General features: G+C 41.8%; 1 protein-coding gene across 28 annotated transcripts in view; it reads right to left on the reverse strand.

Annotated features, from left to right (window-relative positions):
- The window catches only part of NEB (nebulin), a 102551-nt gene extending 94169 nt beyond the window's left edge, over window positions 1–8382 (reverse strand). For 26 of the 28 annotated variants that reach the window (XM_056496428.1, XM_056496418.1, XM_056496414.1 and 23 more), the window contains exons 1-9: window positions 8262–8347; window positions 7445–7549; window positions 6883–6948; window positions 2716–2760; window positions 1354–1569; window positions 893–1000; window positions 658–762; window positions 254–358; window positions 45–149 (exon numbers count right to left, since the gene is read on the reverse strand). In XM_056496428.1, the coding sequence (XP_056352403.1) occupies window positions 45–149; window positions 254–358; window positions 658–762; window positions 893–1000; window positions 1354–1569; window positions 2716–2760; window positions 6883–6915 (717 nt within the window). In that variant the 5' untranslated portion in view covers window positions 6916–6948; window positions 7445–7549; window positions 8262–8347. Of the gene's footprint in view, window positions 1–44; window positions 150–253; window positions 359–657; window positions 763–892; window positions 1001–1353; window positions 1570–2715; window positions 2761–6882; window positions 6949–7444; window positions 7550–8261 lie in introns of all 28 variants that reach the window. The other 2 variants (XM_056496429.1, XM_056496402.1) reach the window with 1 other exon arrangement.
- Window positions 8383–11312: the final 2930 nt, after the last annotated feature.

Consider the following 11312-nt stretch of genomic DNA (forward strand, 5'->3'; position numbering starts at 1 on the left):
AGTTGGTTACACCACTAACCCAACAGCCCTGCTTTGATACTCACATCACTCAGAGTCTTCTGAGCCTGTGCCACCCTTCTGAGCTCTGGGCTGTCATTGTAGGGATAAAACAATGTTTTGTCTGCATCCCAGTCTTCAGTATAGAGTTTCTACAAGAAAAATGCCAGAATGTTCATTATTAATTCATTTCTGGCTTTGAAAGCTTCTTTCACTTCAGCTACTGTGGTTCAGACCTGTGGTTATTTATTCTTACCTTGCTGAACATTGCTGTGTTTTTTATTGCATTCACAAGCTCTGGAGCATCAGGGGGAAGCAGGTACTTGTCTTTATTCTCCTCCCAGTTCTGTTTATATAACACCTGGAAGGAAAGGTCTGCATGTTGGTCACTCCATCATCTAAAAAATGCTTACTTCTGTGAATAAACTGCCTGCTTTAAAGATTTTTTTCAAAATCAAAGTCTCAGAGCAGTAACATCTGAATAGAGCAACTGGAAATATTTAACATTATATTTATATTTGCCTTACCAACTTCTCTGCTATCCCTCCCTGTGCTTCTAAACTGTTGCATAAATATTGCTTTAGCACCCTGAGCTCTAAAGTTTGTTCTTACCAGCAACCTCAGGCTCCAGCAGTGCTGGGAAAGTCAGAAATCACTCACCTTGCTGACTTGCTGTGACACTTTCTTTGCATGTTCTATGTCCATGGCCTTTTCATCCACGTGGCAAATGGTTCTGGCAACTCCCCCAGCCATGCGGTATTTAACCTGCAGCAGTGCACAAACTTCACTGATTCCACAGCAAAACTCACTCATTTCTTTTTTTTTTTTTAAATAATGACATTTTCATCCTTCATATAAGCACCTGGTTGAACCTAGAAATGCAGCTGTTACCCACCTCACTGAGCTGGTCCTGCACTTTCTTGATCCTCCGGATTTCTGGGGTATCAGCTGTGGAAGCATATGGCTTTCCTCTTTCTTTTCTAAATTTTTCTTTGTACTTGTTCTGGAAGAAAATAATGCTAAATATAATTAAGATATACCCCTGAGCTCTGGCAGAACTGTATTAGCAATTACTGCCATGTTTATCTGGTTAGGAGAGGAATTTCGGGCAGATTATTTAATAATATAAACTAAAATTATTCAACTACATTTGCACTTATTTTAGCTGAGTTTATTCCATCTGACACAACAGGGAAAAAAATCCATCTCTAACTTGGATCACCTCTAATTTATTACATTCTCCCCATGAGCTTAATATTGATAAACCCAGTTATTTGCACTATAAGTAGCAAACAACCCCTGTAAAACAGTTTTAAAGCTGGTGTTCCTTAAGAAATGAGACATGGGACCACTCACCTCACTGAATAAGTCCTTCATTTTATTGCTGTGTTCCAGGTAAGGTGTCAAAAACTTGGATGGGTCCACTTTTGTCCGGATTGTCTTTTTCCTGACAGGAGGGGCTGCATCCTCCCCAGGGGGCTGGGTGTGCTCAGCTGTGTAGGTGGTGGTGGTTGTGGTGGTCTCAGGGACTGAGTAATCTGTGCTGATGGTCTCAGTGATCTCAGTCACCACCTGAGGATCAAAAAAAATTCAATAATCACTTGTTTTATAGCTGTAAAAGTTTGTTAGGATAAGTGTTTTCACCTCTCTGAGCTGGGTGTGCTCAGTTCTGTAGGTGGTGCTGGTGGTGTCAGAACCTGAGTAATCTGTGCTGATGGTCTCTGACCACCTGGGGATCAAAAAAAATTTAATAATCCCTTGATTTATAGATGTAAAAGTTTGTTAGGATGTGGTTTTCACCCCCCTGAGCTGGTGACAGGATGCTCTGCTCTCATCCAGATCCACACAGAGACAGAAAATCAGGGACACTTTGTCTCCTGGGATTACCACTGTGCTCCCTATATATCACCCACCCTGAAAAAAACCCACAAGCAATGAACTCTCTGGCTGGTTCCTGCATCAAACTCATGGAATTATTCTCCAGAGGGTCTGGGATAATGGGGCTCCAGCTGCCTCTGCTCTACATGCATTCATTTCCAATCAATTAAAATGCTTTATATACTTTATCAACATAGTCATGCTGCAAGCAGTCATTTTTATACTAAGATTCTAATGAAAAGCTCTAAAAATAATTCTCACAATTAAAAAACGTGCTCCAAAACCACCCAAATAAGTGTCAGGTTTTATTTTGTATCAATTAGCTTTAAAAAAAAAAATTGCCTTTAGAAAGGAATTCATGAAGGTCAGAGTTCTGAGTTATTTGCATCAATGAGACAGAGCTGAAAATGCACCAAGAATTACACAATTAATAACTTCTGTTTCTGCATAAGGCCATGCCATAAAGAATATTTCATGATAACACAGCAGAGAGTTGGGTTATAGCTCTTTTAGAAGTAGAATTTCAAGTTATGGTAATCACTCCTTGGTGACCCAAATATTTGTTACCAGTGACATGATGAAAAATCTGCAAAACTGGATTTTTTTTTCAGTGAAATTAGACAAAGTGAAGGCAACAGAACTGATACATGAAAACTGATCATAGATCATCACACAGCAGGGACTTGAAGAAAAAATAAATTATTAAGCAGCAATTGTTCACTGATATTTGTGTGTTTAACAGGAAAAATTAAACCTCAGAATACAAAAGGCTGCTAATTTAGTATTTCATGTTAATTACATGCATTTCTGTGCTACATGCAGCAGGGCAGGGACCTTTACCTCGTGTGGCTCACCCTCCTCAATAACTGTCTCCTCAATGTAGTACTTTGAAAAAAAAAAGAGAAAAAAACATCATTGTTAGGCCAGATCAGCAATTTGTAGCTTCTGTGAAGCTGTTTTAAAACACATTTCTGGAGAACCAGAATTTTAGTTCACTGGTACTTATGGAGTCATTTGGTAACTCTGAATATCTGTTCAAATTTTGCATTAAGGATCGGGTTTTTATTCCATACATTCCCCAAATAATAATGGTCCAAATAAGCAGTGGAAGATTGTTATCTAATTTTACCCACAACAGGGAAGACATTGATGACCACATTAAAAGAATCAGCATTTAAATCCCAGGATTTTCCTGTTTTTTATTTGGTGATGCTCATGACTTGTCCTCAGGGTTGCTCCCACAAGGACATCAATAATTTCTGGCTGCTGGTTAAAATTTGTTGCTGATCAGCTGATTTTTCACCCATTTCACTGCTCATTGTCCCTCCACATCTGATAAATTTGGGGATAAAACCACAACAGGATTTGTCCCAAAAGCAACCCAGCAACCTTCACTGATCTCCCCTTGTCCACAGCAGCTGGGAACTCATTATAAAATTAATGAGGTTCATCAGCCAGAGATTGTCTTGATAACTCAGTGTTCACTTCTCCACAAGACCTTCATGTCTTTCATGTGTTTAGAAATAGTTTCATGAAGGATTTGCTCCACAGCTTTCCCAAAAAAAACCCTGAGCTTGACCAGCCTGTGGCTCCCAGGATCTTCCTTCTTGCATTTCTTGGGCACCAAATCCAGCTGCCCATGGATGTAGAAATGGAGTTTGTAATGCTTTAAATCTTTAAATTTCTTATAATTTGTCTGCTCCTGCTTCCACCTTCAGTTTTTTGGGGGTTTTTTTTGTGTAATTTTCCTCAGTCGGGAGCTCTGTTCCTCCACTCCATCCTTCTGCTCTTTGATTTTTGCACTTTGCGTGCTCAGGGTAAATCGTGCTGGAGGATCACCCTGGGTGCCTTTGCTGTTTCCCACAGGATTTTCCCCGATCAGCCCCGGTTCTGCTCTTCCAAAACCTGCCATAATTCCATTTATTTTGCTCACTGCTCCCCGTATCTTCAGCACCGCTGTCCCACCGTCACTGCAGCTCTTAATCTTCGCATTTTCCACCAGTTCTGGCTTCTTTGTGAGCACCTCGTCCAGCGGAGCATCTTTTGCAGCCGGGACAAAAAAAGTTGGGAAAGGATGCGGAGCCTCAGGAGCGGCTGAGGGAGCTGGGAAAGGCTCAGGGGGAACCTGAAAGACTGGGCTTTGCTCCCTGGGAATAACCCACAGGAAAATGGGAAACAGCCTCGGGTTGTGCTGTTTGTTTGTCGGATTTATTTCATTTTTAGTTCATTGAAAATTTCTTTCCCGTCCGTCGCTTCCCGCCCTCGGCCGCGCGGCGGCGCCGTCCCGCAGCAATGGCGGCCGCGCTGAGGGAGCGTGAGGGCAGCGCCGCGGCCTCGGCCTCCCGCAAGGAAACCACGGGAAAAACTGTAAAATACATCGCTGCAGGAACAGCAGCCGCTGTGGGCGGGACGGGCTTCGCTGGCACCAAGACTAAAAGGAAAAGTGCGGGAAAAATGCGGGGTTTATGTTGGAAAATCTCCTCCGAGCTTGGGGTCGCTTGCCACAGCTGCAGGAATGGAAAACACTTTGAACCGAAAAATTTCTCGTTAAAATTTAAGTCCCTTTCTGAGAGCTCTTCCTTGAAGTTAGTTCAGGTGGCCGAGCTGTATTTCCCAACATATTGCCTGTTCTGACCCACCTTCGAGAACACCTTCCTCAAACCTCCCGCAAAACTTTCTGCAAACTTTCTACAAAACCCTCCACAAACTCTCTACAAAATCTTCCTCAAACTTTCTACAAAACCGTCCACAAACTTTCTACAAAATCTTCCTCAAACTTTCTACAAAATCTTCCTCAAACATTCTATAAAACCCTCCACAAACTTTCTACAAAACTGTCCACAAACTTTCTCCAAAATCCTCCTCAAACTTTCTACAAAACGTTCCACAAACTTTCTACAAAACCCTCCACAAACTTTCTACAAAATCTTCCACAAACTTTCTCCAAAATCCTCCTCAAACTTTCTACAAAACGTTCCACAAACTTTCTACAAAACCCTCCACAAACTTTCTACAAAATCTTCCTCGAATTTTCTACAAAACCCTCCACAAACTTTCTACAAAATCTTCCACAAACTTTCTACAAAATCTTCCACAAACTTTTTCCAAAATCTTCCTCAAACTTTCTACACAATCTTCCTCAAACTTTCTACAAAATCTTCCTCAAACTTTCTCCAAAATCCTCCTCAAACTTTCTACAAAACCCTCCACAAATTTTCTACAAAATCCTCTGCAAAACCTCCCACAAAATTTCTACAAAACCTTCCACAAACCCCCTTGCAAAATCTTTCACAAACTTTATACAAAAACCTTCCAAAAAATCTCAAGTAACTTGGCAGCAAATGTTTGTATCACTCACTGTGGATTTTTGCACATCCCAAGACAGCTACAACATCAAGCAATGGCTCATAATTCCAAAGAAAATTAAGAAATAGCATCTTAAACTCCTTGGCAATGCCCCAGCTGCTCAATATTCAACATTCATGTCCTTCTCTTTCAGAAGATAGATTTCTGATAGAACTTATAGGTTTAAAATCCTGGATTGATACAGGAATTGGGAAAATTCTGGGATGGCTTAAAATTGTAGCAGATGCTGTTGTTCCTTTTTTATTCATCATCTCACCACGAGTATCCCAAGGGAAGCTCCTAAAGCAGTGCCTCCCTCAGCCCAAGGGATGTGGTTACAGCAAGGTGGGCATTGAAAATTAAAAATAAAGGATGAAATGGGGCTGTGTGAACAAAAAGCCCAAAATACCATAACTCCTGATGGAATAAATAAACAATGAGAGGAAATAAATGTCCATTACAGAGAGCACACAATGCACAGGAAGCATAAAGGCAATTACAAGTGGGAATAAGTAATTTAATGAAGGGTTGGTGTCATTGTAGCTAGGTAGTAAAATGTCTTTAAAATCGACTTTATGAGTGGTGGCACCTATTGTGCAAAATGCATTTAATTACTCTGACTGGCAAATCATTTGGCTTTTCTTCATTCACTATTTGAAATATATAAAGCTGGCGGTGCCCTTAAACCACAGAGATCAATAATGTGGTGGCAGTGAGATGTAGGATGTTCACATTTATACTCTCACTCTTTTCCCCAAACACGGAGTGACTTTTTACAGGACTTTGTGTATTTCATAACACAGAAGTTAATTTCAGAGTAGTGACAATGCAACAATTAACACTGTTAATTTCTGTGTACTGTTTCTGTAACAAAGTCATTGTTGGTGGCTCCAGCTGTAGGTTGCCCTGGGGAATTTTTTTATTCAGTTATCTGAGACTAAATAATTCAGCATCTAACTCTGAGTTTAAATGAGCTGCTGGCAAATTAATCCATGGTGCACCTCCATGGGCAAAGAACCATGGAATCATGGAATGCCCTGGGTTTGAAGGGACTTTAAAGATCCTCTATTCCTCCCCCTGCCATGGGCAGGGACACTTCCCACCATCCCAGATTGCTTCTCTGGGCAACCTTATTCCACAGGGAAGGATTTCTTCCTGATACTTAATTTAAATCTACTCTCTGTCATTTTAAAGTCCTGCCACTTAAACCTGGCTCCATCTCTGCAGCAGGCTCAGGCCAGGTTGGTTCATGGTCCCCTGGTGGCACAAAGCTGCTGCATTTCTGCAGAGGCAGGGCTAGAAAGGGGCTTCCAAATCCAGCATGGGTTGGGTGACAGAGGGCAAGCCAGGAGGAAAAAGAGCTGGCCCAGGGCATCTATAATTACACAGGGAGTAATCAGAAAACCTCGCACTTTGAGTGTGGGATGGTTCCAGTCCTTATTTAAACTCTGAAACTATGACAGGAACCAGGAGACTTTGCTCCACGGAGAGCAACTGTTGTTGTTGTTGTTGTTGTTTTACTGATGAGACCATTTAATAGATATCTAATCATCCCTAATCTTCAGACAGCAAACAGCAACCTCTGCTCAGGAGCAGAGGTGATTAATGTATTCAGTCACAAGGCAGGAAACAAACATTTCTACTCTCACATTTTCTGCTTACCTCCACAACTTCTTCATATTCTTCTTCCTCCATTCTGAGGGTTTGCTTCTGTGTCTCCCCCACTCACTGATCATACAGCAGGTGAAAATGTGAATAAACAGTATTAGCCCATGACTGAAAGTACCATCAGAAGGTACAAGTCAAGCTCATAAAGCACTTGGGGTCATGGTTAGTAACTGGTCACACCCCAAATAAAGTTGGGATCTGGCATTACTTGGACTGTTATGGAAAAACATTGGACTAAGTTTCAAACATACTGATATAAATTACTATTTTGGACAAATACCTCATTCCAGTTATTACATCAACACTGCATCCAATGAAAATAAAATAAAAGAGATAAATAAAACAAAAGAGAACATTAAAGAGATCTCTTGAAACATGACGATTCATTTTCATTACAAAGAATTATTTGAAGCATTTTTTTCCTTTTCTCTGTGACTATTCTATGCTATTTCATTATATCATTCAAGCTCTCATTTGAATGGGAGGTTTATATTCTACTACATTCAGAAGTAAGAGCATAATGTAGAAAAATATTGTAAATATTTTTTTCAGTGACCTTAGGTTAATGAGGCAATTTCAGTCTTCCCAGCATCAGCCTACAGAGATGCTCTGGGGTTTTTTTTTAAGCTCTTGTGGGTTTTTCCTCTCTCTTTCTTCAGACCTGGAAAAGATGAAAATCCATAGAGTTGGCTGAAGTAAAAAGCACGATTAGTGTCAGAAATTTTTGAACAAACTCATTAGCACACTTTTTGATTTTGCTGTGAGGCAAAGCTACAGTTTTCCACCAGGCTCTGCAGCCCTGTTTCTAATGTTGGGAGGGGATGAGGCTTTGGAACAGCTGCTCCTGAGTCCAGGGATATTTGCCGTGTAAGCTAATCCTGCCAACTGACAGGGTGCTTGTGTTGAGCTGGCTAAACTGCAATTCCTTCTGAGGCAAGGGAAGTCAAGTCATGCAGGTTAAATATAGGAACATGGAATACTGGCCCTTTTTAGTCCCAATGGGCTGAGAAAAACGGCCAAAAAATTAATTGGGAAAACCACGCTGTAAACTGTAAAAATAAATTAGGAATAACTCAAATGAGGAGTGACAAGTCACATGAAGCAGTAGGCCAAGGTGTATGGATAAATCAAGAAGTGGGGTTTGCATATAAACACAATCCCTTCAACCTGTCACTGGCACAACCTTCAGCCACCCTTCCAAACCCCATTCCAGGCCTTCTCCTCCTCCTCCAATTGCACAGAGCTACTCAGACAGAAAACCTGACTTCCATGGGCAAAGCACAGCGAGAATTCCCAAAAAACTGCACAGTGGGGAAACAGCTCAAGACCCTCCTCTAAGGAAAAGGAGTGAAATGCATTTAAAAAGTCCTTACCAGCGACATGCAGTAAATATCCTCTGGAGCAAAGGCTCTCCAGTCCTCCCTCCTGAGCAGCACTGGGCGAGAGCGAGGGCTTTGGTGGCTCCTGGTGACGTGTGTGCCCCACGCAGCCAATCTGGCTCCAGCCCGCTCGAGTTTCAGCCCTAAATATACCCAGTGACCCCCAGGGAGCCACCTGTTCTCAGCAGCATCAGGGAGAGGGAGCTGGGACCTCCGTGCTCCTCAGGAAACCCAAAACACCATCTTGGTGAGATGGAGCCCCAGGCAGACCTGGGAGCGCTCCAATGGAAAAACAGAATTATTATGGGTAACAACACTGAAGTTCAGTTGATGGAGGCAATTTTGTTCCTATAATGTGCCTGAATAAACACCATCCAAATTCAAGAATCTCTGAACTTGAGGAGTCCGCACTGCAAACTAAATTTTAGTACAAACACGTCTTTAATTTCACCCCATAAGTACACCTGAAGTGCTTTTTCACCTTGATTGCAATTGTGTCAATATTTTTATCACCTATGAAATGTTTGATAGCTGAACACACAGACCCAGGAACATGTGAAAAGTGGCTGTTTGCAATGAAGGAACCCAACAAACCTGGTGAGGGAAGAGTTGATAAACAGATTAAGTGACAGAGGAGCAAGCCTGGTATTTTGGAAGGTCAGGAGTGTGTGGAGCAGAACCAAGGGGATGGTAACAGACATGACTCCTTAGGGCATCCCTCGACTGACACAAATAGAGCTGACTTTGGTTCTTCAAGGTGGTGCATTCAACACCAACAATGATCCCTTTCCCTGTGCTAGATCACATTATTCAAGAAATGACTGTCAGGAGCCCTTGAGAGACTTCTTTTTCCTTAACTCTTTCCAGAAGTTCATATTTATATCCAGATGAAATATCATATCTCGTTCACTACTGCCAAGTATTTTAGATCTGCCCAGAGCTGCAGACCCTTCCCTGTCTCCTTTGGCCAAGCCATTTTTAATTACTCTGCATTTTGCTTTACTAGGCAGTCCTTCCCCTTTTAATCTGATTTCTGTTTATTTAACTTTCTTAACATCTTTTGAAATTGTCCAGAAATTACCACAGCTTGTTGGTGGAGCCTCTGGAGAGCAGCCTCAGCATAACCTGCTGCTCTCTGATCCTGATCCTCCGTGTGTGCATTCCAGAAATAACTCACAGCCTCCTTGTCCTCCCTCCTGAGTGCTGCTTCTCAGGAGATTGGATGCAAAATGTGACATCTTCATTATCAACAACAAACCTTGCTGCAGTGAAGGGCCAGCTTTGAACACATAATTCATAATCAGTCGTTCCAGCTCAGTCCTGGAAGTTCCTGCAAAGAATTTCTCCCTCAGTGATACTCTGCAACCCTGTGTTTCTGGAACATCACCTTCAGACCATTTGACACTCCTGTTAGATATCTTGTTTAGAAAGACACTAAACAAGGCTAAAATTACACACAGCACCACTTTTTCTGCCACTGAAATGCAGAAACTACACACTGTAGTGTGAAACGTGGCAGATCTTCAGCAGCACAGCTCAGGGCAGGAAAAAAACAAGGAATAACCCATGGGAATCACAGAAGGGGGCTAAGACCAAAAGGAAAATTTGTGAAATGAAAAGCTAGGCTGAACATAAGATTTTTGTTCTGGCATTGGAGCACGAAGAGGGGAGGAGGGTGCTCTTGGGTCACTTGAGAAAATATTTCAATTCCTGCATTTTGCTGCTTTGCTCCTTCAGCTCCACATCTCAAGGAATGGATCTGACAAAACTTTTGCCATTACAAGGAGAATCCCAGGATCCTTGAGGCTGGAACAGTCCTCCCAGCCCTTTGAGCCCCAGCTCTGCCCAATGTCCCCAACCCAGAGCACTGAGTGCCACGTCCAGGAATTCCTTGGACACCTCCAGGGATGGGGATTCTAAACTTCTCCATTCCAAATATGTGTGAGGCAAAGGAAATACTAATGGTTAATATTCCTTTTTTCTTTTAAATTGCTTTGTTGTGAAAATTTATGTCTGACTCTGATTTCTGATGGAGTATTCACGAAACTGTAGAATCATTAAGGCTGGAAAAGACCTCCAAGATCATCAAGTCCAGGTTTTGACTTTGTTGTGAGAATATGAACTTGACTTTCTGGGGGTCAAATGTTCCAAAAGCATTAAGTGTGCCCTGGCTGGAGGCTGGCAGCTCTGCCCCAGGTTAACACACCAGGCCAGATTTATCCATGGCACATAAATGAGCATGAGCTCAGCAGTTCTGAGCTAAAGACAGAACATTGCAAAGCTGCTTAGGCAGAAAAAGATGATGTTTTGCATTTCAATCACAAAGATTTAAAGCAAAATAATTTTTTTCTTGTACTTAACACGTTTAAATATTGAGTTCAGTCAGTCCTGCTTATCCAACAGGAGCCATCAGGGCATGATGGATCAATGTCCTGACATCCCAGGTGCTATATTTAACCTCCTGACATACCCAATGCTTTAACAAGCATTGTATCATTGCAAAAGGACATTTAAATACATATTTGTGCCCATTTTTAGCCTACCACCAGTGAGTTCTCATTCTTCTCACCATTCCCCACAGCAAGGCTCTTCTGCCCCAGCACATTTGGGTTTAATGGATGAAAATTCTGAGGAGAGCATTTTTACCAAAAATTAGGAAGGGCTTGGTTGGACAAATGCAAAGGATTGTCTTCAAATTAAATATGCATCTATTTCTGTGACTCCTCCATTTCTACAGCTGGCCAATCTTTTTTCTTCTGGATGAAACCAACCAGGCTTTGTCAGGGATCTGGCTTGGCTCACAAACAAAAAGGTTTTTAGAAAGGATACATGCTCTAACAAGAACTCCACTTTTACTTCAGTGCTGCTGATCCTCTTCCTCAAAGTATTAATAGAAAGTATTATATCACACCAAATCATATTATTGGGGCAGTGAATCAAAGTGCTGTGAGTAGATCACCTCCAGTGTCTTGTGTTCAGGTTTATTTTTTGAGGCTGATGGGCTGATATGGGGTGAGCAGCAGCACAAGGTGGTGGCTGTGTGGT

The sequence above is a fragment of the Oenanthe melanoleuca genome, chromosome 7 (assembly GCF_029582105.1).
Source record: "Oenanthe melanoleuca isolate GR-GAL-2019-014 chromosome 7, OMel1.0, whole genome shotgun sequence".
Classification (NCBI taxonomy): Eukaryota; Metazoa; Chordata; class Aves; order Passeriformes; family Muscicapidae; genus Oenanthe; species Oenanthe melanoleuca.